The sequence below is a fragment of the Nilaparvata lugens genome, chromosome 2 (genome assembly GCF_014356525.2).
Source record: "Nilaparvata lugens isolate BPH chromosome 2, ASM1435652v1, whole genome shotgun sequence".
Classification (NCBI taxonomy): domain Eukaryota; kingdom Metazoa; phylum Arthropoda; class Insecta; order Hemiptera; family Delphacidae; genus Nilaparvata; species Nilaparvata lugens.
Window position 1 is genome coordinate 82,900,771 of NC_052505.1, and position 24,925 is coordinate 82,925,695.

The 24,925-nt window shown below is 34.6% G+C and overlaps 1 protein-coding gene across 4 annotated transcripts in view; it reads left to right on the plus strand.

Moving 5' to 3' along the window:
* LOC111064455 (proteoglycan Cow) overlaps positions 1-24,925 on the plus strand; it is a 220,830-nt gene that overhangs the window by 137,968 nt on the left and 57,937 nt on the right. For all 4 annotated transcript variants that reach the window (XM_039421927.1, XM_039421928.1, XM_039421924.1 and 1 more), the window contains exon 2: positions 20,218-20,281. In XM_039421927.1, coding sequence (XP_039277861.1) covers positions 20,218-20,281 — 64 coding nt within the window. The remainder of the gene's footprint in view (positions 1-20,217; positions 20,282-24,925) is intronic.

The following is a 24,925-nucleotide window of genomic DNA, read 5'->3' on the forward strand; positions in this document are numbered from 1 at the left end:
CCTACCCGTATAGGTTAGACCTACTCGTACCGGTATAAATAATATTGAAATATTATTATATTTATAAATATTATAATATTATTTCAGAATTAATCCATTGAAATTACTTATTTTTGAATAGGATTCCTATTTTTCTATTATTTTCAAAAGAAATTGGAGTAGAATATCTACCAAATAACTTAATTTCTGTTGTTTTGAAATTCAGATTGTTGTATCACAGCTTTTCAAATAAGCCGCCATTTCAGATTTGTATAAAAATACAAATCTGATCTTAGTTGTGAAAGCAAATTTTTGAATCAAATTATGAAAAAATATATTTCATTGATTAATTTGACAATAAATTAATTATTTTATCAAGGAAATGATACTTATTATTAGATTAAATTTAATGGGATGAATTTAGTAACAGCTGTGTACAGTCAGTGGCAAAATGGAGAGACTTGGCAACGTTTTTCTCCTATCTTTCTTCACTGCCGTTATAACGTGGACCTCACTATAGTTGAAAAAATTATGCAGAAAACATTTTAATAATGTTCAATAAGATTGAATCAAATAACTAACATGTTTATCTATTGAGGTAAATGATGCAATTCATTGATTCGAGAATAATTCATTGATGAATATTTTTATTGGTCATGATTGATATCAAATCAGTTGAAATTTCGCAATAGCTGAATGAGAAAATAGCCTCACGAATGGTGATGAATCACACTGAACGTATTTGCAGTCTTGCATTTTTAATCCAACTTTTATTCATGACCAGGCCAATGACATTTCATGTTCCGTGCAGCACGAAACTTTGAATACCAATGTAGTCTGTGCTACCAGGAGATGAATACCATTACTGTATTAAATCATTCAAAGCGAATAAAAATGCAGATCCTTTCAAACAAAACATGCAATGATTACCGATTACTCTAACAATAATAATCAAAGATGGAAATAAATAATTGGAGGTTGCATTTGTTCAAATGCTTATTAATGAATAATTATTATTAAACGAAAATCCCAATTAAATGCTGTAAATCACCCCGAAGACTTCTTGTACTGCAAATATTGACAACATGGTAAACAGCTAGATGGAAATTCGATGTGCGCTACTATACAATAATTATTTCCGGGCTGAAAATCCCAATTAAATGCTGTAAAATCACCCCCAAAGACTTCTTGTACTGCAAATATTGACAACATGGTAAACAGCTAGATGGAAATTTGATGAGCGCTACTATACAAAAATTTTCAGCCCGGAAATAATTTTTGTATAGTAGCGCTCATCTAATTTCCATCTAGCTGTTTACCCTGTTGTCAATATTTGCAGTACAAGAAGTCTTTGGGTGATTTACAGCATTTAATTGGGATTTTCATCCCGGAAATAGTTTTTGTATAGTAGTGCTCATCCAATTTTCATCTAGCTGTTTACCCTGTTGTCAATATTTGCAGTAGCAGAAATTTTCAGGGTGATTTACAGCATTTGATTAGGATTTTGTTTAATAATAATCAGTTATAATGGTATAACTGAGGTCTATTGGGTGTTCAAAAGCACTGATTGAATGTCAAAAAAAATCCTTACTTTTCTGTCATTGACTAGCTGTTTCTCATTTTCTCCACAGCTTGAGATTTGTTCAATTTCTTCCACGCTATCACTAGACGGGCTCTGATAAGATGAGAAAAATCAATCAACTCTCGTTAATATCAATTTTGAAAGGATTGACAAGAATGGAAATCAAACTAAAAAAATGTTTTGCCTACAGCGAGTTTCACGTTATAATGGCAGTGGAGAAAGATAGGAGAACAGCGTTGCCTATCATGTCAGAGGCCCTGAAATTGATCAGTTGCGACCTGAAAACTCTGACACCAGACCTGAGCCAGCCAGGTCACACGATATTATTATCGGCATTGCCGATTCTCTGCCTTGCCACTGCCTCCTATAGAGGATAGCTGATACCGGTATAACTGTTGTAATATCAACTGTTCGTTCTTGTAAAAAATAATCAATTATATTTCATGCGCTAAGAGAATATCATTCTTTTTCAATGATTAAATAATAAATCTTCGTAATTGAGATAAAATATTTTGTGAATTAATTATATATCCCTACACTGTTGAAATATTTATTTATTTTATATATTTTATTTATTTTATAATTATATATTTTATTTCATTGACAATCACAAATCATAATTCTAATTTATAATAATATGATAGGGAGAAGACAACATGCATAGCCCAAAACGGTCTTCTTCCAAATTTTTAGAAATAAAAGTTTTCAAAAAAGAATGAGGTCAAGATTTCACTTTTCACTTGAAAAAGTCCAATTTCCTAAAAAATTTAAATTTTGATATTCAAAAACTGATTAAAACAAAAATATTTCACTCAAATATCTACAAATTGAGAATTTTTGAGTAATTTTGCAAAATTTTGAGCCAGAAAAGAAACACAACTTCACTATTAATTTTATTGACTAGAGCGTGCAACGTTGCGGAGGTAGAAGAGGATAGCGCTATCTGCTTTGTCGACAAGAATAGCAACACAAATGTTAATCAAATACTGCCATTATAACGTGCATCTTACTATAGTTCACCTCAGAAAAGTTACGTTAATTAATATGGATTTATACAAACGTAACAGTACTCGTTTCTAATGTACCAACCTGAGAACATGCAATTAAGATATGTACGATGATTAAAATGTAAATGCTGGGTTTCTTTTGATAATGAAACACGTCACAATGTCAACTCAGGAATCGTAGCATTCTGACCACTCTTTATAATTAAAGTAGACGTACATATTTTTTTAATCTTCTTGTTGACACTAAGCTTATCCAATAGGAAAAACGATTTTCCTATTCCATTTTCACATTATTTCTTGTTTTCCCTCTTTCTTTTTAAGTATGGGCGTTGCAGAAAGAGAAATAAGGTGACAGCTTGCGTGCAGCAGGAAAATAATTCACCACCATGCTAGAAACCTGTTCAACCCGGGTTTCTTTCAGGAATTTCTAGACGTCCATGTCCTACTATTTATCCACTATACCTTTTCTCAGCAAACAATGAGAGAATGGGGAATAAAAAAGTGTTTGAGTACCAGGATGCTCTGGTTGGAGAAACAGGGAAGAGAGAACGGAAGTGATATGGTTAGATTAGGGGAGGAATAGAGCTAAAAAGAGTTGGATCATTGGTTGGAGGAAGAAATAAAATAGACAGAAAGAGATATATGATACTGGTAGTGGATAAGGAGAGAAATAGAGTTATGAGGAATTGGGTCATTGGTTGGAGGATGAAAGAAGAGAGAAAGGAAGGGATATATTTGTAGTTAGATAAGGAGAGGAATAAAGTTATAAAGAGATGGATCCTTGGTTAGAGGTAGAAAGAAGAGGGAAAGGGAGTGATTCACTTGTAGTTAGATGAGGAGAGGAATAGAGCTATGAAGAGTTGGATCCAACTTAGGTTGGAGGAAGAAGGAAGAGAGTAAGGAAGAGATATAAACTCGTAGTTGGATAAGAAGAGGAATAGAGCTGAAAAGAGAATTGGATCATTGGTTGGAGGAAGAAAGAAGAGAAAGGAAGAGATGTACTTGTAGGTAGATAAGGAGAGGAATAGAGTTATATAGAGTTGGATCCTTGGTTGGATAAAGAAAGAAGAGAGGAGGGAAGAGATGTACTTGTAGTTAGATAAGGAGAGGAATAGAACTGAAAAGAGAATTGGATCATTGGTTGGAGGAAGAGAGAAGAGAGAAAGGAAGAGATGTGCTTTTAGTTAGATAAGGAGAGGAATAGAGTTTTAAAGTTTTGGATCCAACTTATGTTGGAGGAAGAAAGAAAAGAGACAGAAAGAGATATAGGCTAATCGTAGTTAGATAAGGAGAGGAATAGAGTTATAAAGAGTTGGTTCCTTGGTTGGATGAAGAAAGAAGAGAGAAGGGATGATATGCTCGTAGTTAGATAAGGAGAGGAATAGAACTGAAAAGAGAATTGGATCATTGGTTGGAGGAGAGAGAAGAGAGAAAGGAAGAGATGTGCTTGTAGTTAGATAAGGAGAGGAATAGAGTTATGAAGAGTTGGATCCTTGTTTGGAGGATGAAAGAAGAGAGAAAGGTGGAGGTATAATTGCAGTTAGATAAGGATAGGAATAGAGTTAAAAAGAGTTGGATCATTGGTGTGAAGAAGAGAGAAAAAAAACAGAAAGAGATATAGGTTAGTGGTAGTAAGATAAGGAGAGAAATAGAGTCATAAAGATTTGGATATTTGGTTGGAGGATGAAAGAAGAAAGAAAGGTGGAGGTATACTTGCAGTTAGATAAGGATAGGAATAGAGTTACAAATAGTTGGATCCAACTTGGGTTAGAGGAAGAAAGAAGAGAGTAAGGAAGAGATATACTCGTAGTTGGATAAGAAGAGGAATAGAGATAAAAAAAGAATTTGATCATTAGTTGGAGGAAAAAAGAGGAGAGAAAGGAAAATATATACTTGTGGTTAGATAAGGAGAGGAATAGAGTTATAAAGAGTTGCATCTTTGGTTGGATGAAGAAAGAAGAGAAAAAGGAAGAGCTATACTTGTAGTTAGATAAGGAGAGGAATAGAGTTATGAAGAGTTGGATCATTGGTTGGAGGAAGAAAGAAAAGAGACAGAAAGAGATATAGTCTAATAGTAGTAAAATAAGGAGAGGAATAAATTTATAAAGAGTTGGATCCTTGGTTGGAGGATGAAAGAAGAGAGAAAGGTGAAGATTTACTTGCAGTTAGATAAGGAGAGGAATAGTTATGAAGAGTTGGATCCTTGGTTGGAGGAAGAAAAAATAGAAGGGATATGGTTAGGTAAGGAGAGGAATAATATATCGAAAAAGAGTTGGATGAAAATGGTGGAATACATCCTTGGGAGGTCTTACATTATTACGACGCGGGACGGAAAATGGGAAAGTGCCAGATGATGGAAAATAGGCCACTGGATGGTGAGGGGAGGAGTTATGCACTCCACCCACTACAGTATTATTGCAATTAGAACGTACTCAAGGATGAGTAATGGCTTTTCGCTGTACTATAAGTGCATATAGTCTCTCCGCTCTGTGAAATTGTTGTTCAGAATGGTGATCTGGAATTCGTTTCAAGATCTGCTATGTAGTTTATTATTCTCTGTCGTCTATTATGAAGAATCGTCATAAATAGAATAGAATATTATTTGGAGAATTAATTTGTTAGAAGTTCTTGAGTTTGTTTGTTTGAAGTTTTAAATATCCATGTTTTCAGTCGTATGAACTTTTAAGTATTTGTCTAAATTTATTTCTGTATTAAAATTATCTATACTAGACATTTCTGTCGTGTTTGTCAATTTCTCTTGGCAAATCGAATCTGTTTGAATTTGAAAATAATAATTATCTAACATAGTTAGATACGAAATGATTCCCAGGTCATCTACATTAACTACCTGAATGTATTAATTACATTTCGTATAGGGCAGTGAAGTTCAAGTCGAATGATACAGGGTGCGGCAGCGATACTTCCTTTTTCTTAAGTGAAAAAACACTTTGTAAAAAATCAGAAAGTTTGTATTTGTTTTTTGTAATGTAGACACATGTATAAAGTTTTCTTTCAATTAGTTTCGAATATCAAATCAGGTAGGTGACGTCCCCCATTCTTCATACACTGAGTAAACCGATTTCTGCGTTTGTCATGACTCCTGCCAGCATTGCATGCATTATGTTAGCGATTTATCCACTGATATTGATTGGTCCTCGAATCTTGTAGGTTCCTTGGACTGTTCACATAAACAAGGGATTTCAAAAAAAAATCACAAGGGCTCAAATCGGGAGATCGTGCTGGGCACTCCAAATTGCTCCTATTCGAGATGAGGCGTCCTGGAAAGTGTTCCCTCAATTGAAGTCACGTTGAGAAAGTTCCTACACAATTGCAATTTTGTATGGATGGGAATAAAGATTATCATGAAGAATTCGTCTCACAGAACGATCGGAAAGTCTAAGAGCAGACGCATGTTTGCGCGCAGAACGCTGTGGTGATCGCAACTTTGAAACTCTCACTGCCTCAATGTTCTCAGGGGACCTAATAGGCTGAGGGACTTCAGTTCTTCGTCTTGTCGCACTTGCAGTTTGTCTGAACGTAGTGGCCCACTTAACATGTGACTTTCGGTCCGGGCCGGTAGCCAAAGGGGGGCTAAATTAAAGCGATTCGAAATGCGCGCTGGTTTGTGATCACAGAATATCCGCTCAAAAAATAAGTCTCAATGACAAATGCACGCTTCTCATTGTTGCAATGCATAATGGCGAATGAACATGTCGGGAATAGAACTTTGGCCCATATGAGTAAAACCAGAGCAAATGCTCATGAGCAAGAGCATGGAGCATAAGGTTTTGCTCATGAGCAAAAGGTAGAAGCAAAAGCATTTGCTCATTTTTATATGAATAAGCTTTACCTTGAACTCTTACCTTATGCTCCTGAACTCTGGAACAAATTCTCACGTATTTAAAAGATTTTTCATCAGCTGATTCGCTTTTGTAGCCTTACTTTGCTTTTATAGCTCACGGAAGCGCTAAATATGCAAGTATTGTGCACCGCTTGTGTTGGCGTCGTCTGCTCTGTTTTTATTTTATGAATAGAGTTTTAGGTTAGTTGAGTTTATAATTTTGAAATAATAGCGTGAAAAAATGTTATATCTATAATAATCTTCAGCATATTCTTATAATATCAATAGCCTTCTTATAATCGTCCACACTCTCATCTTCTTAAATGCCTATTTCCTATTTTGTGATTGCTATTTTTATAACAGGTAAGCTATCTTTTGTATTTATTCTTTTGTAAGGATAATGGTGATATATATCATGGTTGAATCTAAAAAAAGTTTTATAGTTCTCAACTATTGGTTGTGATCGTATCTGGTATAGTTTCCTCTTCCCTCATACGAATTAGTTGAGCCATTTTACTATGAGCAAAAGGCGATAAGCTGCTCTAGACTAGCCTCACCTTTTTTGAAGCTTTTGCTTCAAAAGTTGAGCAAATGCCCTAGTTTATTCATAAAATTTTGAGCAAAAGCTTTTACTTAAACTATTTTTTTGATGAGCATGAGCAAAAGGTTTTGCTCACGTTTATCCATAGAAAATGAAGCAAATGCTCCATATTTTAGAAGTACTGTATAAACAAATGCTCAACTTTATTCATATGGCCCAATATGGTGTGACCTCTCTAACGAGACTTAATTTGCTCTACTACAACATCAGCTGACTGAATGGCGTTCACTTTGAAAAAGGAAGTTTTGCTGCCGCACCCTGTAGTACTGAGAAAGTAAAGACTGCTACTAGTTTCTCATCAGCTAGTCATTAATTTTGAGTATGTGTGTTTCCACTGTCAGCGTTGTTTGAATAGGAGGCATTGCTGCTATTCATTGAGAATGCTGACAGTTGAAAATGAATCCTACTATAGAATCCTCTCACGTGGATTATATAATTGCAGGGGGATGATCTAAAGATTGGGATGATGGAGGGGGATGATTCCAAGAGATTCTAAACAAGAATCAATCATATAGTGAGGAGGAAGTAGAGTCGAGTAATACATATCCATGCTGTACATAAAATATGAAAACAATGCGGGATGATACAACAGGCATATTCGCAATAGCATCTTACGTCACATGGACGGGAAGGGGCCTTTTGCAGGCGAGAATAATCTTTCCAGTCGAGGCGGTAGCCGAGACTAGAATTTCATTAGAGCACTGCAAAAGACATTCACGTCCAAGTAACGTACACTATTTTTTGTCATAATAATCTAGAGAAGAATAATTGAGAAATAGAAAACATTTCCTGCTTGTGTTGGAGTTACTATATGCATTCTATAAACATAACCTAGTTTACGAATTCCGAATCAGGAATTTTGTGGTGGTTGACAAAACTTCCACCTGGAGCGCTGAAGTTGGTTTTTTGTAGCAGTTTTGCTGTTCCTATTTCGGAGCTAGGGGGCATACTCGACTGTAAAGAAAACATGGTTTCATTACATTAGAGCTTAGACTAGTTATAGATTAGAAACGGCCCATTGTATATTCATACTGAAAGTCGATGAAGCCAACATCTAACTGCCAAATCCGCCCACCTTGATGTCACAAAAGTTTGTTGTGTAGGTGTTTGTGGTGTTTAACTTACATTGTTGTTAGCTTGGTTGTGACGTCAAGGTGGGCGGATTTGGCAGTTAGATGTTGGCTTCAGAGGCTAGGCTTCCCAGCGTGTCTACTCTATAAAATAATGGTCTAAGCATTAGAGTATGCTGTAATGAGAATCATATCTTTATTTGTTCTTCAAACAGCTGTTTACCGGCTTGATTTCATGCATGGAAAACAGCTGAGATTGACTATGACAAAAAACTTATGAGACCGGCTCCCGAGCTCGGGATTTAGCTAAGTTCTAGACTTTAAACAGTTGGAGTCAGAAAATTGGCTTTCCGAAACGGGGCGCAGTCGCAGTCGTTGTCATAGTCACCTTTGAATTGAATTTTGAAAAACTATAACATTGAAGAAAATAGTGTAAAGTTTTAGCTATTTTGAATTTTTTAGGAATCTTCAATTTTGTCAAGGAAAAACGTTTCCAAATATAGAAATGAGAAAATAAAGATTATCATAAAAACTGCGACTGCGCCCCGTTTCGGGTAGCCAATTTTCTGACTCCAGCTGTTCAAAGTCTAGAACTTAGCTAAATCCTAAGCTTGGGAACCGGTCCCATAATTTTTTTTTTGTCATAGTCAATCTCAGCTGCTGTGCTCCATGCATGAAATCAAGCCGGTGAACAGCTGTTTGAATAACAAATAAAGATATGATTCTCATTACAGCATACTCTAATGTAATGTAATAACCGATTAGTTATCTAGCTTTTGTGATATCCAAGTGACACTAAAACATGATTTTGCCTAATGAATTGTAAAATCAGCTGTTCAGGTTCTATTATTTCGATCGTTCCACATGAAAGTACATTATTTATCAACATTTTTCGAGAACTAAACTGGTTTAAAAGCTCATAAAAGTATCTCTCAACATACATGGATAGGAAAAATAGAGAGAAGCTTTGAAAATATACGTTGAAAAGACGTGGAAGCTGCGTAAGGATACGAATTCCGGTTCAGAATTCAACAATAGTGACTGGAGACTGGAAAACTACCTACGTTTTTCCGAATTCCCAGACCCTAGAGTAGCACTACACGTCCCAGTTTCATTTCGTATGGAATACATTTGGGAGAACGAGAAAGGAGATGATAATAGAAAGTCATAAATTGGTGAAATGAGGAAGCCGGCAGACTAGAGCCGTCGTCTGCGGTAATGCGATGCCGCACAAGTACACTGTGTAATATGAATTATGAAAATTAATTCCGGTCCCTTTCAAGTATCTTCTGCTAACTTACCAAATTCATGTTTCTCTTCACAAAGCTCACTCTGTTCCAATTACACAGAGTTTCTCAAGAGTGATGTCGAGCCAAGATTCTGGCTTATCTTGTATACGCAACGTTATGCCTTCAATTACATTGCTATGAATAAGTTAATGTCTCATAATAGGAATCTCACAGAGAGACATGTACTTCAATTAGGTTTTTGATTTTGTATTCAAATTTTTCAAATAAGTGCAATATTTCTTAAATTTTTACTTTCCTTGCCCTATTACCATAGGTAAGGAAAGTATTGCTTTCCGAAAAAAATTAAGGTACCCCAATTTCTAAATTTCCATACGTTTCAAGGTCCCCTGAGTCCAAAAAACTGGTTTTTGGGTATTGGTCTGTATGTGTGTGTGTGTGGGTGTGTGTGTGTGTGTGTATGAGTGTGTGTATGAGTGTATGTGCGTCTGTGTACACGATATCTCATCTCCCAATTAACGGAATGACTTGAAATTTGGAACTTAAGGTCCTTTCACTATAAGGATCCGACACGAACAATTTCGATCAAATGCAATTCAAGATGGCGGCTAAAATGACGAAAATGTTGTCAAAAACAGGGTTTTTCGTGATTTTCTCAGAAACGGCTCCAACGATTTTGATCAAATCCATACCTAAAATAGTCATCGATAAGCTCTATCAACTGCCAAAAGTCCCATATCTGTAAAAATTTCAGGAGCTCCGCCCCATCAATGCAGATAGATTCCCAATTATCAGGCTTCAGATACAATTGAAACAAAAAAAATCAAGTGGAGTAGATTGAGCATGAAAATCTCTACAATTGATGTTCAGTAATATTTCCACCTAAAATTGAAAATAAGCTTTAAATTCGAGAAAATGTGATTATTCAATTGCAAATTATTGTTGATTATATTAAATCATTCACTATGAAGAGATAGCAGACCTCATGTGTGTCTCCAGCGTTATTGCCCTGTCACCCAGCTGGCTCATATCTTTGAATAGTAGACTTGAGATGCGCGGGAACACTAGCATCAGGTGATCAATTTTCATAACGGCAAGGAAAGTTGTGTGAGTGCGCCACACCAGATTTTTAATTTATTGTAATACATTCTGTGATTTCATTTAGAGTATCACAACCTTTAAAACATCGACGTCCAAAATTTTCAAATCTTTAACCTTAATTTTTGAACAACATTAACATTTTATCGAAATTTATGGAGAGAAATAGTACAGGCTCAGCCTACTTTTTCCTCCAATGTCATATTGTATTATGATTATAGTGTTATGTACAAAAAATGATTGAATTAAATGGATGAATTCTTGAAATGATCAGCTAGCGTAATTATAAATATCGGGGCACCGAGCTTAGTTTGATATTTTTATTCATTGATAAACAGAACACAATTCTCTAAAATGGTCATGTTTATATTTTACAGCTGGCTATAAGTCAGCTTATGAATTTCGGGGATGCGATATTTTGATTTTCCACAGAATCACTCGCTCACTTTTTACCATCCACAGACGACGAAAGTCTCAGCTGTTTCAGCCAAGGATGAATTATCCTTTTAATGTCGTTCAGCGAGTTTTCCCAAGGGTGAGACCTAGTGCAATCGAATTTTTATATCATAAACCTACTATGTTCCAAATTTCGTGAAAATCGTTAGAGCCGTTTTCGAGATCCGTTGAACATAAATAACCAGATATATACAGAAATTGCTCGCTTAATATAATGGGATAAATGGACCAAATGAATAGATGAATGTATGTAGGCTAGAATCAATTTTCGATCAAAAATAATCATTGAATATTATTAGATTTCAGTCATTGTGTATCCCTCATTTGCTTTTTCATATCATATACTTTTTCAATAATTATTTTCTTAGTCTATATTATGTAAATTCATCTATAATTTTGCTGTATTGTAAGCTATTGTATATAAGTGTATAAGCCAGTATATATTGTAATCTACATAAATAAAGTACTCAATCAATCAATCAATCATTCAAAGGTTATAACTAGCGAGTCTTCTGTGCTCACACAATAACACGTATATTCCTATATGACCAATAGAGCTTCTCAGGTTACTTAAAATTGGAAATGGATCAGTTCTTGGGAAATGATATTCAGGCATATCTCCTCCCATCAACACTCTACTTGAAGAGAGATTGAGTTCTTTCTTCATGTATGTTACAATATAATTATACTGGCTTTTAAACGAATTTAATTAAATGACAATAGTGTTGCTATTCATTTAACAAGTTTTACAAAGTGTTAGAAATTCATCAATGAGAATAAATATTGAATGCAATTTGAATAACGATAATATAATAATGCGATCTAACTATACAAATCGGCGGTGTTTCAACAAATAATTATTGTCGATTGGAAAGGTATAAAGTTTAATAATATCCTTCCCATCAACACTCGATCGGGAAAAGACAGAGGAAGAGAGAGAAGAGAGAGAGTGAGAGAGTGTGAGAGAGTGATAGAGAGAGAGTGAGTGAGTGAGCGAGTGAGTGACTGAGTCAGTGGAGAGTAGTAGGAATGATAGGCATTGTCAAAGTCATGGAGTAAGAATAATGGACCAATGGCAGCTAGCCACGCCTCTCAGCTCCTCATACTCTTTCCTGATTGGTGGATTGGAACGCCTACTGGTGTAGTTCTCAATTCTGCAAGCAGGTGGCACCAAGCACTGGGTTGCATTTGTAAACCTCATACAGTTTCTTAGTCGGAACTCCCTATTGATAGTCATCAGTTAGACTACTCGTATAAGTATCATTTTCCCTAATCAATTATTTTCTTGACTGAGAAAATCTCGTTTAAGAATTTTCAAATATACCGCTGATATTTCTATCAGCTGTTCTATTGAAATCTTTTGGTTGAAATCAATTTATAATATTCCATTATTCATTTTTTTTATTCTTTATTGATTCATAAAAAAAGTACATAATCAAAAATGATAGGGAGAGAAGAGATAAGGTAACCTTGTGCTATTTCTCTCCCATATATAAAGTCATCATATGACTTCTACTATATGATTTTTCCTCTCGTGATTATTGAGATTATCTATAGCATACACCGTACATAGTTATATTTGTTTATACCGTACTTAGCCTATCCTTTTTTGTCTGAAGGATATGATGTAATATAATGAATAGAAGTGAATAGATGAATGTATGTAGGCTAGAATCAATTTTCGATCAAATAATCATTGAATATTATTCGATTTTAGTCATTGTATCCAGTATTCGAAAGTGAGAAGGAAAGAGTCTGTGAATTTTATTGTTGAACGAAATAATTGCTCAGTAAAAAGATTCGAAGAAGATGTGTCTTTAATTTAGTGAATTTTCTATATTAGATTAGACTCATACTATATTATATTATACTATTAATATATTAGAATTGTAATTTCTTTAGTGTCAAGAGGGCTATTATGGGAAGTATTTCTTCCTGGTGCCCTCATATTGTAATGTAAATAAATAAAATGTAAAGCTGATTGTTCAAAGATCGTCGGTAGTTATTGCATAGAATATACAAACAGATAGACAACGATTTTGGCATTGTTCCAAGAGTAGGAACTCGCTAGCGCTCGTTTAATAAATATAACTATAAGGTTCTTGATGGAGGATTCAATTGGTTTCCATGAAATAAAATATGTTATATATATACTGATATTTTGTGATAAGGTACCAATACCCTATGACATAGTGCTATTAAACACAATCACCATCAAATTATTGTAACTATTGCTTTTGTAATATCTAGTATAATATGTGGTGCTATAGAAGGATGTGGAGAATACCATGGACAAGAAAAGTGACAAATAGGGATGTAATGTTAATGATGGCAAAGGAATGTGAAGTTGTTGCGACTATAATGAGAAGAAAATTGCAATATTTGGGCCATGTGATGAGGGGTGAAAAGTATGAGCTGTTGAGACTTATATTGCAAGGAAGGATCATGGGAAAGAGGAGTGTGGGAAGAAGAAGGATATCCTGGCTGCGTAATCTAAGAGAATGGTATGGCTGCAACTCAAGGGAACTATTCAAGGCTGCAATCAATAAAGTGAAAATTGTCGTGATGATTTCCAACCTCCGATAGGAGAAGGAACCAGAAGAAGAAGAAGAAGTATTATATTATCAATTTACTATATTATCTATTTAAAAAAGTCAATCCTTATTAACGTGAATGTTTACAAAAATCTGAATCATTCCTCGGAATCTTCCAAACGTATTGGCAAGCCGAATAACTAGTGTTCACACACAGACCTCAGGTCCATGTGAAGATCATTCCTGAATTAAAGCACTGTCGGTTCACGACTCTTCCCTGATAAGTTATGAATCTCAATCATGATTAAAATACTAGGATGAAGATTTTTTGAGGACCACTTTCTATTTGATTTAATTTTAATTATTTTTTGTGTTTTTTATTGTACGAAAATATTATTCTTATATATGAGTTCTTGTAAGAGTATGTAGAACTGACTGCAGATTGTAAATCATATTGTTTTGTTTTTATGAGGAATAAAGAACTTTTGAATTGAATTGAATTGTCAATCTCAACCAGAACTTGTAAAAGCCTGGAGTTTAGACATAACACGCATCACCAATCTCTGCGTCAGGCAATTATCGTTTGTGAACTCGTCAGAGATCTGATCCGAATAACATCAAAATACATGACAACAATACTTGGTAATTTCAAAGTTATACACAGTTTCAAAAGTTAATTATATCATTTATTAGCATTTGAACAAATGCAATATCTCATTCATCTCTATTTGTAGATTTCAGAGATTCGCAGTATCTCGATTGACTTTCAATAGTAGACGTCTTTACAATGTCAGTTCTACAATTCAATTGATCAAATATATTTTCAACAGATTATCAGTTCTACAATTTTACTATCAAATTCATTTTGAACAGGTTGTCAGTTCTACAATTTCATTGATCAAATTTTTCATTAGAATGTTAGTTTTACAATTTCCATGAATGGGTCTATTTCCAATACCAACATCTATTTCGAATTCCAAAATATTTCCTAAGGTGTCGAATCTCTTGAGCTTTTGTGTCAGCCTTGCAGAACTATTTCAACCTTACTGAACTACTTTTGTATCAGCCTTACAGAACTATTTGCTAGGGGGTCGAATCTCTCATGCTTTTCTATCAGCCTTAAAGAACTATTTGCTGGGTGGTCGAATCTCTCATGCTTTCATGTCAGCCTTACAGAACTACTTTTGTATCAGCTTTACAGAACTATTTGCTGGGGGGTCGAATCTCTCATGCTTTCATGTCAGAACCCCGGATGTGGATGTGTGGAGCAAAGGGAATGAAATCCAGGAAAGCGTACACGAATGAGTTGAACAAGCAGGCTGTTGTCCAGTGGTGCGTTATTGGCAAAAGCCGATCAAGGCCAGCAATAACCCCGCAACGGAACTGTATATGCAGCAAGGATTTAATCACCCGCACGCGCACATGGTCAAAAGCTGTAGCACGGTAACTCAAAGATAGAAAAAGGGTTTTACGAGCTGAAACGTCTGTGATCGAACTGGTTAATCGAATTGTTTCCACTGTTTCCGGTCGTTTTCCGACGTTTACCACCGACGATATATCGACCAATCGATAGGTTCGTATCGACCGCAGCGCTTTGACCGCACCAGTCGAACACTGAATAGCAAGCAACCGACCTCTGATTGGACCGCTAATGACGGCAAACAATGTCTAAACCGCTTTCCAGTTATCAATGCCAGAGACATCTACTGCTCTGCAAGCCTCGCTCAATCAATTATTAATTGAGGTCCACACCACTTATTGGAATATTGATTTGCAGAATTACAAGAGAGAGTGCCTCAAATCTGCGAGAATTCAAATTGTCCAGTGTACGATCATAACCAGTAGGTTATGTACAGGCAGGTTATGGAACAGTAGGCACTGCTCAATTAGGTGAATGGAAGAGTTAGGGAGGATAGGTTTTGGCTTTTAAATGAAAATTGTTGATATTATTTGAAATGTTCTGATAATTAAATAGTTAAATTCACACAAACAGAATTATAATTAAATAATAAAAGCTTGAAAGGTACGGAACGAGCTATTTTCTTTTCTTTCTTTCTCACGCTTGCTTTTGTTTTTGACAATAACTGGCAGAGCCGCTTTTCATCATTCATCTCTCTCTTTTCATTTTCAACATAGATTAATGTTCATTGTCATAACCTCATTCTTCATATTCTCTTGAAAAAAAAACGTTCAGTTTTACACTACAATATTCTACTAGACATAAGGTAGCACTGTCTCCATCATTCACTTTCATTTTTTATTCAAATATTAATAACTTTTGTAAAAATTCCGACTGTAAGCTCTTTTGTTAGAATATTTACATTTCATGGTTTAAGTTAATTTATTTTTAATTGATTGCATCAAATAAATTATACAAATGGACTTTGATGGCAACTCCCAAAATAGAATTTTTCTCGGGAGTGTCTTCTCAATAGAATAATTATTTCTTGTAGTAATGTTGTGTTTGTAATGAATGCTTATTGAGAAATAAAATTATTATTATTATTATTATTATTATTAATTCTAGATACCTAATAAACACAACGAAAAGTTTGAATACTCGCACATTTGAGATATCGCACATATGAATGACACTCGAAATAAAATAATATACACCGTGATTCAAAAAGAATACCACAACTCTGAAAATCTGTATTTAATCAAGGAAACATAATATAAACTTGGGTTATGAATCTATAAATCAAAATGAAGAGTTTTAGAATAAGTTTACAAATGTTCAATGTGACCCCCTCCAGACACTCGAGTGATATCAATAACATACTCGAACTCGTTGCACCACTACCTCCATAAACAAAGCCGTAGCGCGTTAGTGTGACGTCAGCACAGGTGGGGCTCCTAGACCAATAAGAACACTAGCTGATATAGATCAGCTGAAATCAACGAATTTTTATTGGTGTAGGACCCCTACCTGTGCTGACGTCATACGAATGCACTACGGCTTTGTTTACGGAGGTATTGGTTGCACACCCTCAGTAGCATTATCGGGCGTAACAGTTTGTATAGCTGCTGTTATTTCTTGTTTGAGCTCATCAATGTTAGCTAGTAGAGGCGGTCGATACACCTTATCTTTAACGTACCCTCATAGGAAAAAATCGCTGGGGGTGAGGTCAGGGCTTCTAGGGGGCCAGTGATGAAGTGCTCTGTCTGGAGCTGCTTGGCGGCCGATCCATTGCCTCCATAAAAAAATGTACTAAAACTGTTAAATCACATTGAACATTTGTGAATTTGTTTTCTAGTAGGGAAAAACTTATTTCAATACTCTTCATTTTGATTTATAACTCAAGTTTCTATTATGTTTCCTTGATTAAATACAGATGTTCAAAGTTGTGGTATTCTTTTTGAATCACGTTGTATTAACCCACGCAGATCATGTTTTGATAAAACGGATGCAGAATTTGAGTTTCTTAATGCAGTAGGCTATGTGCCATATGCACCACCTCGGAAATTGGTCAGTTTTTGGTTTAATCCTGGAAGTTGACTCATTATAAATACAACCATATCTACATGCAGAATTGCTTTAGCTTCGAATGTAGATGGTACTGTATATGGACCTTCGTAGCACCAGAGATAAACTACATTCATCTACCAGAGATGAATTAGTATAAAATGAGTATAGAGATAAGTTATATCTTATCTTGTTTTTATAGTAGAGAGTATATCTTATTCTTGTTCTTATTTTGGTAGAGAGTTAGTGGGAAGGATATTTTTAATATTCTTTCCGAAGAATGTACATTGATATGTCCAAAGCTCCGCCAATTTATGTAGATGCATAACAATATAATTATCTATAGTTATTATATTACAAATTGCTTTTTCATATCATATACAGTTCAATAATTATTTTCTTAGTCTATATTATGTAAATTCATCTATAATTTTACTGTATTGTAAGCTATTTTATATAAGTGTATAAGCCAGTATATATTGTAATCTACATAAATGAAGTACTCAATCAATCAATCAATCAATCTTTTTTCGTTAGGGCTACTCTTGAATAGAAATAACTAATGAAATACTCGGTACCCTTTTTTGTAAATAAACAATCCTTAAAAAAAGGGTACTTAGATTTTTATATTTTATTTTTATAAGTTATATCTTCTCTCTGGTAGCACCCATCGTTATCAAATTCAAATCAAAATTCAAATTTATTTCTCAAAAAACATACACAATTATAATAATCTAATATTATAACATCTAAAAATAATACAAGAAAAATACTATTAAATATATAAAATGATCCCAAAACTGCAGTATATTTTTAAATAGTTATTAACTGGAAGTACTCAACTCGATTCAGTTTTATAAAAATAATTGTACTTTACTATCACCTACAAAACATGTGTACATTACACCTTTTTGTAAGCATATTGAAGCGGATCATTCCGCGTCTTATTCTGATAGTAACTAAAATTCTAGTCAGTTTGGACGCGTAGTATTCATGTTACAGTAACCAAATCAGGGAGATTTGCATTTTTCATGAAATTCATGAATTATAGATTTTTTCAAAAATGTTCAAAATTTAACATCGCTTAAACTCTCAGGAATGATATTACTTGACGTGAGGTCGATAAGTAATTTTGGGTGCCGCGTCTGCTTACATCAGACCAAATCTTGTTCATCAAATTGTGTATCATTGAATCAATAAATGTATCATGCATTCATGATTTAGAAAAAGAAGCTACTGAATATATGCGTTTTCGTAGACGTAGTTATAACTGTTGAGTCCCGCACACACACATCGATTTTTGTTCGTACGATATTTTGCCATACTTATAAATTCTATTAGATGAAACAGATGATTTAAAACATATGATGTTTGTCAAGTTCATTTGAATCTGATAGAATTCATAAGTGAGTGTTAAAAAATTGATGTAATGTGACGATAAATAAATGAAATGAAATAAGGACGGCAAAATATCGTTCGAACAAAAATCGATGTGTGTGTGTGTGTGTGTGTGTGTGTGTGTGTGTGTGTGTGTGGTGTGTGCGGGCTTTACTGTTGAATAACAAAAAAATCTGGTGTGGCGCACTCACACAACTTTCCTTGCTGTTATGAAAATTGATCACCTGACGCTAGTGTTCCCGCGCATCACAAGTCTACTATTCAAATATTTGAGCCAGCTGGTGACAGGGCAATAACGCTGGAGACACACATGAGGTCTGCTATCTCTTCATAGTGAATGAATTAATAGAATCAACATTAATTTGCAATTGAATAATCACATTTTCTTGAGTTTAAAGCTTATTTTCAATTTTAGGTGAAAATGTTACTGAACATTAATTGTAGAGATTTTCATGCTCAATCTACTCCACTTGATTTTCTTTGTTTCAATTGTATCTGAAGCCTGATAATTGGGAATCTATCTGCATTGATGGGGCGGAGCTCCTGAAATTTTTACAGATATGGGACTTGTGGCAGTTGATAGAGCTTATCGATGACTATTTCAGGTATGAATTTGACCAAAATCGTTGGAGCCGTTTCCGAGAAAATCACGAAAAACCCTGTTTTTGACAACATTTTCGCCATTTTAGTCGCCATTTTGAATTGCATCAGATCGAAATTGTTCGTGTCGGATACTTATATCGTAAGGACCTTAAGTTCCAAATTTCAAGTCATTCCGTTAATTGGGAGATGAGATATCGTGTACACAGACGCACATACACTCATACACACACACACACACACACACACACACACACACACACACACACACACACACACACACACACACACACACACACCACACACACACACATACATACAGACCAATACCCAAAAACCACTTTTTTGGACTCAGGGGACCTTGAAACGTATAGAAATTTAGAAATTGGGGTACCTTAATTTTTTTCGGAAAGCAATACTTTCCTTACCTATGGTAATAGGGCAAGGGAAGTAAAAATTTATGAAATGTCAAATGATTGAAAAATACAGTAATTTGCGGGCTTCACAGATGATGATGATATACAGTAGATAATTTTAATTAGTAATTTAGTAATTTAGTATTAATATTAAATGAGGTATTTTCTTTGAGTCAACACGCTGCGAGGAATTTTCTCCTCGATTTTTCAGACCTCTTGTGCTGATGACTCTCGAAATGTCAGAGGTTTCCGGCGAATCGTTATCGAAGGAGCGCTGTGAACTGACAGCGTTCTATTGAATCTTTGCTTTGCTTCTTTTCTCTCGAACTCTTCATCGTAAATTGAAGTGACGGCACAGTCGTCTACGTTCTTATCAGTCGCAACCAGTAAAAAGCCCCTTTCCTTCTCAGAGATAGAGCACACCGACCGACCATCTTTCTATTGCAGCTCGCAATTGTGTGTAGCAGATTGATTCCTAAGCGAGCTGAAATATTCCAGCTAACTTAATTAAAATATTCCTTCGAGCAGATTCCAATTTTGATCTCGACTGGAGATAAGGAGGGTGAAGTGTGCCCTATTGAATTCTTTCTCAAAGGAAAGTATATCAATGGCCAGCAAAAAACTGTATTAAAAGATTTTGTGTTGAAAGAATAAGGTTTTCCTTGAGAATTCCCCTCGAACAAAAGTTTTTCATAAAAGATTGATTCATGATTAGTTTTTTACAGTGCTTCCGTGCGATTGACTAGAGATATAAAGATACTTGATGTAAGAAGAATACTTGAATCCCTTTTCATCAATCTATTTCCTGAGATCTCACCTTCCTTTCAGCAAATCATATCACTTGCACAAGGATAAATATAACATACAAGTTTCAGAATACTTCAGTATACAAATTTAATTGCATTTTCTTTTCTTCTTCTAGGATGAAACGAGAACCAGCAACAACAAAATGCCCGAGAAGAAGCGATGGATCCACGATCCTAACAGTAAGTCTATTTTTCAGTACTAAATTCAGTTGTTTCTCTTTTGAAATCTTCAGGTTTTCTGACTATTTCCACTATTATCAATAATTGTAGCATTATTATTTGAAGTATGCATGGATTTTCAATATAACATTTGTATTTCTTTAGTTTTCCCTAAAAGTGCGAAAGTTTTAAAGTTTCCCTTAAAGTTTTTAATTTTCCTTGTTGAAGTGCGAATAGAACGAGTAAGTCGCGGTAAAGATCGATGTCTCTGAGCAGTTGTGCAATGATAAAAACATTTGAAGTTTTTTATATGGATTCAGTAATGACTCTACAGAGTATGGGAACCCTTCAATAAATTGGAGACTGTTGTAGATATAATACTGTAACTTTCAGGATAAATTACTGGTCAAATACTCTACCTTTTGACTTACAACTGAATTTCAACCCCCTCATCAGGGGGTGACTTAGGGGTTCTAACTCGAATATTTTAAATGTAAACACCTATTGTATGGTACATCATTTTCAAGGCCTTTCTAAAACAAGAAAGATGGCTTCAATAAAAATGATCTAATATACTTTTATCTAAAATGGCGGCTGATTGGAGTTTCAGTTTTTAAAGAAATAATTGATAAAAGTTCATTGAGATAAGGGGTTTGAATTCATTCGTACGTCAAAAGGTAGAGTATTTGACCAATAACTTATCCTGAAAGTTACTGTATTATATCTACAACAGTCTCCAACTTATTGAAGGGTTCCCATAAATGTGGTTTGTACTGTTGACTTACTCTGTGTATCATTTCACATTGTCATATCTGATATAAAGTAACGTTAGCGGGCTGAAATCTTCATCTCGAACTGACTGTTCTGTTCGTACCCTTATACATAAACAGACTAAACAATATTATTCAAGTAGTTATCACCTTACTAAATAATAATTATCCCTTAATATACGCTGTACGGTTAATACTGCGCCAGTTTTTTAGCGGTTCTGAATTTTTAATTGTTCAGACTAGGGTCTTAGGCATCATCCTTTGAATAAACCTTTATCTTCCCACCTTCCTCTCAAAATCTACTTGAATAGTGGAGTTTCATTCCCACCTCCCTCATGAATTCTACTTGAATCGTGGAGCTTGGCCACTCGATGGTGCGAGAGTGAATGAGTATAACCGAATATGAAAAGGGTTTCAGTCAAGTATTGTTGCGTGACTTAAACTGCGTAACGTTCAAGTGTGCAGGGGCACAAAGAGGCTGTGAGATGCGAATCAAAGGCTGAGCACTTGCTGGGGGACTTTGAATAAGGCCATTGTCTCGGCTCAATAATAGCATTGTGGCTGCGGGACCGAGGTAATATAACCTTCTGGGCACACTCTCGTAATTGCCAGACATCAATACCGATCCAGCCAAAAGAACAAACCGCCCTTGATGGTGGTCTTGATTGTAAAAGCCATTTTGGTTTCGGCCCGACTCACTCCACCTTGGGCGATCTGTCATTACAAAAGAAAAATCATATCACAGCCATGATGAAAGGATTGTTTAACTCGTGCCAACCTTATGCTCTAATAATCTACTAAACAAATAATAATGATAGCACACACATACTCACCAACACACACATACATACATACATATACATACGTTGTGGGTTGACTGTAAGGAGGGGGTATTATTAATCAAAGGAGGGAGCCTGATATCCCCACAGCAATTCTATCTTGAGATTAAGCGAATGAAGACAACTAATCTAATACTTGAGGACTGAAAATTTTATGAATTGAAGAACTACAAGACTTAACCTATTTCGGACTTTGTGTTATCTTATTTTTTATTTTATTCATTCATTTATTGGACAAAATACTACAATCATAATATAATTATGACATTGAAGGAAAAACTAGGCTGAGCCTGAACCATTTATTTCTCTCCAAAAATGTTGATAAAAAGTTGATGTTGTGCAAAGGTTGGGATTATGATATCACACACTGATTCGTCACTTGAGTTTTGGTCCAGGAATAACGATTTGAAGGTTGACATAATACATCAAATGAATCACAGAATGTATCACAATGAATGAAAAACTTAAGAAATATTGCACTTATTTGAAAAATTTGAATACAAAATCACAAACCTACCCACTATTAGTAAGTTACAGCTTTTCTTACAAATAATATCTACATTTGGGAGAGGAATAGCACAAGGTTACCTCTCCCTATCATTTTGATATGTCTTCTTCTTCTTTATGTGCCGTCTCCTTCAAGAAGGTTGGCTATCAACATGGCAATTTTGATTTTTGAGGCAACCGCACTGAACAGATCAATGGAACTACTGTTGTACCATTGTCTCAAGTTATTTAACCAGGAGATCCATCTTCTTCCTATACTTCTTTTGCCTTGTATCTTTCCTTGTATGATGTTTTGCAAAAGTATATATCTCTCTCCTCTCATTACATGACCCAGGAAAATCAGTTTCCTGATTTTGATGGTGATCATGATTTCTCTGTCCTTTCCTATTCTTCTTAATACTTCCTTGTTGGTTGTTCTGCTAGTCCAGCTTTTTCTGAGAATTCTTCTATAAGCCCACATCTCAAATGCTTCTAGCCAGTCGGTGTCGTTCTTTTTAAGAGTCCAGGCTTCCATTCCATATAATAGAACTGGAAATACGTAGCCTTTAAGCATTCTTAATTTGAGATGCAGGCTAAGATCAGTACTACCCAATACGCTCCTCATTTTATTAAAAGTAGCTCTAGCCTGTCCAATTCTTGATATGTACTTATTGTATAAATGAATAAATGAATCTGGGAAAGAATTCACTAATTCTTAATTACAAAATGGAAATAGGCAAAAGAAGACAATTGATCTGGTGAGATGATCCACTAATTTTCAATTTCAAAATACAATTCCAATAAAAAAGTATACATATATTTCGAATCCCTTCTAGCTATTAGCTATTTGAGGGACTTACTTTCGACGCATAACCTGTTTTTTGAACTGTTAATCACAGTATAAACGACAAATAATAATAATTACTTGAATGATCAATTTCCTCCCTTGGTTTGTGAGAGTAATTATTATTTTGTGAGTTGTCAATTATTCATTGAAAGTGATTGGGATTACTGTTTAGCCTTATTTGCAATTCCAGTTCCGCGTGATAACCAAAAATTTGTAGCCTATCTCACCTTTACACAATGATACTATTCACAAATTCCAGTGTTCCGCACTCTGAAAAGAGACAAAATTATGCTCCTTCAGGCAATCACATCCATTTCAATCTTCCTTTTGCCGGTATTTTTGCCTCATGCATATGAGTGAGCATGAATTAGATCTTCATTGAATAATTATTATTTATAATATCATGAATAAGGATATAATTGTTGAGGTTGAGTGGTAGAGAGAACTTGAATGTCCTAACTCCGCCTAATGAAGAATTTTTTAATTTCATTTCAATTTCGTTATTATTTCTAATTAAATAAATTAGCATTTCCTTTATTTTTATGTATGTATTTTAGTTAAGTTCAGTAGCATATACTTATTTATTTATTTATTTGATCATTCAGAATTACACAACTTACAGAAAAGTACCATAGGCTCACTCCCAAAACGGTTCCAATTCTAATTTATACAACAGTCCAAATGTAGCTAGGTTATGTGTCACTTCAACATTATTCAATTACACACTCAATTTAAAATTCAAAACACACAAAAATCATTTTTAAATTAAAAAAATACTTCTAAATTGAATGAAATTAATTACAAATAGCTGGAAAATTCCAAACTTTGAGAATCAAACTATAAAATAAACTTATTTTCTGCAAAGCTTTTTTTTTGTATTTTGTTTTTTGGCAAATAAATTCATTCATTTAATAGAAAAATAATATGTTCCAAATTCATGGTAACATTTTTGAAGTAGACCAGTTTTGGCGTCTCAATTGCAGGATATTTATAAAATATATATAATATATTATACATATTATATATATATATATATATATATATATATATATATATATATATATATATATATATATATATATGTATTATACTAATGATACTTAGTAATACTGAGCAGAAAGCCTACTTATAAAGAGCTTTGAGGAAAGTCTTGAACTTAAGAAACCATACCAGGGGTGGAAGGAAATAGTGAGTTTGGTGTGAAGGGACCTCACAGCTAATGGAAACTCCGGATATTGAACATTATTGATTAGGCTAATGAGTAAAGTAATTGATTACCAAGCTCCCTCGCCCTGCCAAAATGAAATTCACACTGTCAGAATTGGTAAAATGGGAAGAATTGACGCTATATATAGAAATTGCTGACAGTTATAAGTGAAACTCACTTTAGATAGGGACTTGGGGTAATGACTAATGAATTGAAACCGGCAAAGAACTCTATAACCGTCGAGTACGTCAGCGTCAGGGGTCGTTCCCCCTCAAAGAGGTCTGTTTTCAGAAAAATCTCAACCCTCAATTGATTTGGGAAATAAATGATAGCAAACGAAATGTAACTTAAATAGAATGGGAAAGGGAGCATTGATCTTTGATGATGCTTGGAGAAGAATATTGACACAAATTTGTCAGGCTTGAATTGAAGTATTTTCTATATAAATGTAGAATTAACAGAATGCAGGAATGATAGAATCGAATAAAATTGAAATAAGGAAAATATCTTGCTTGA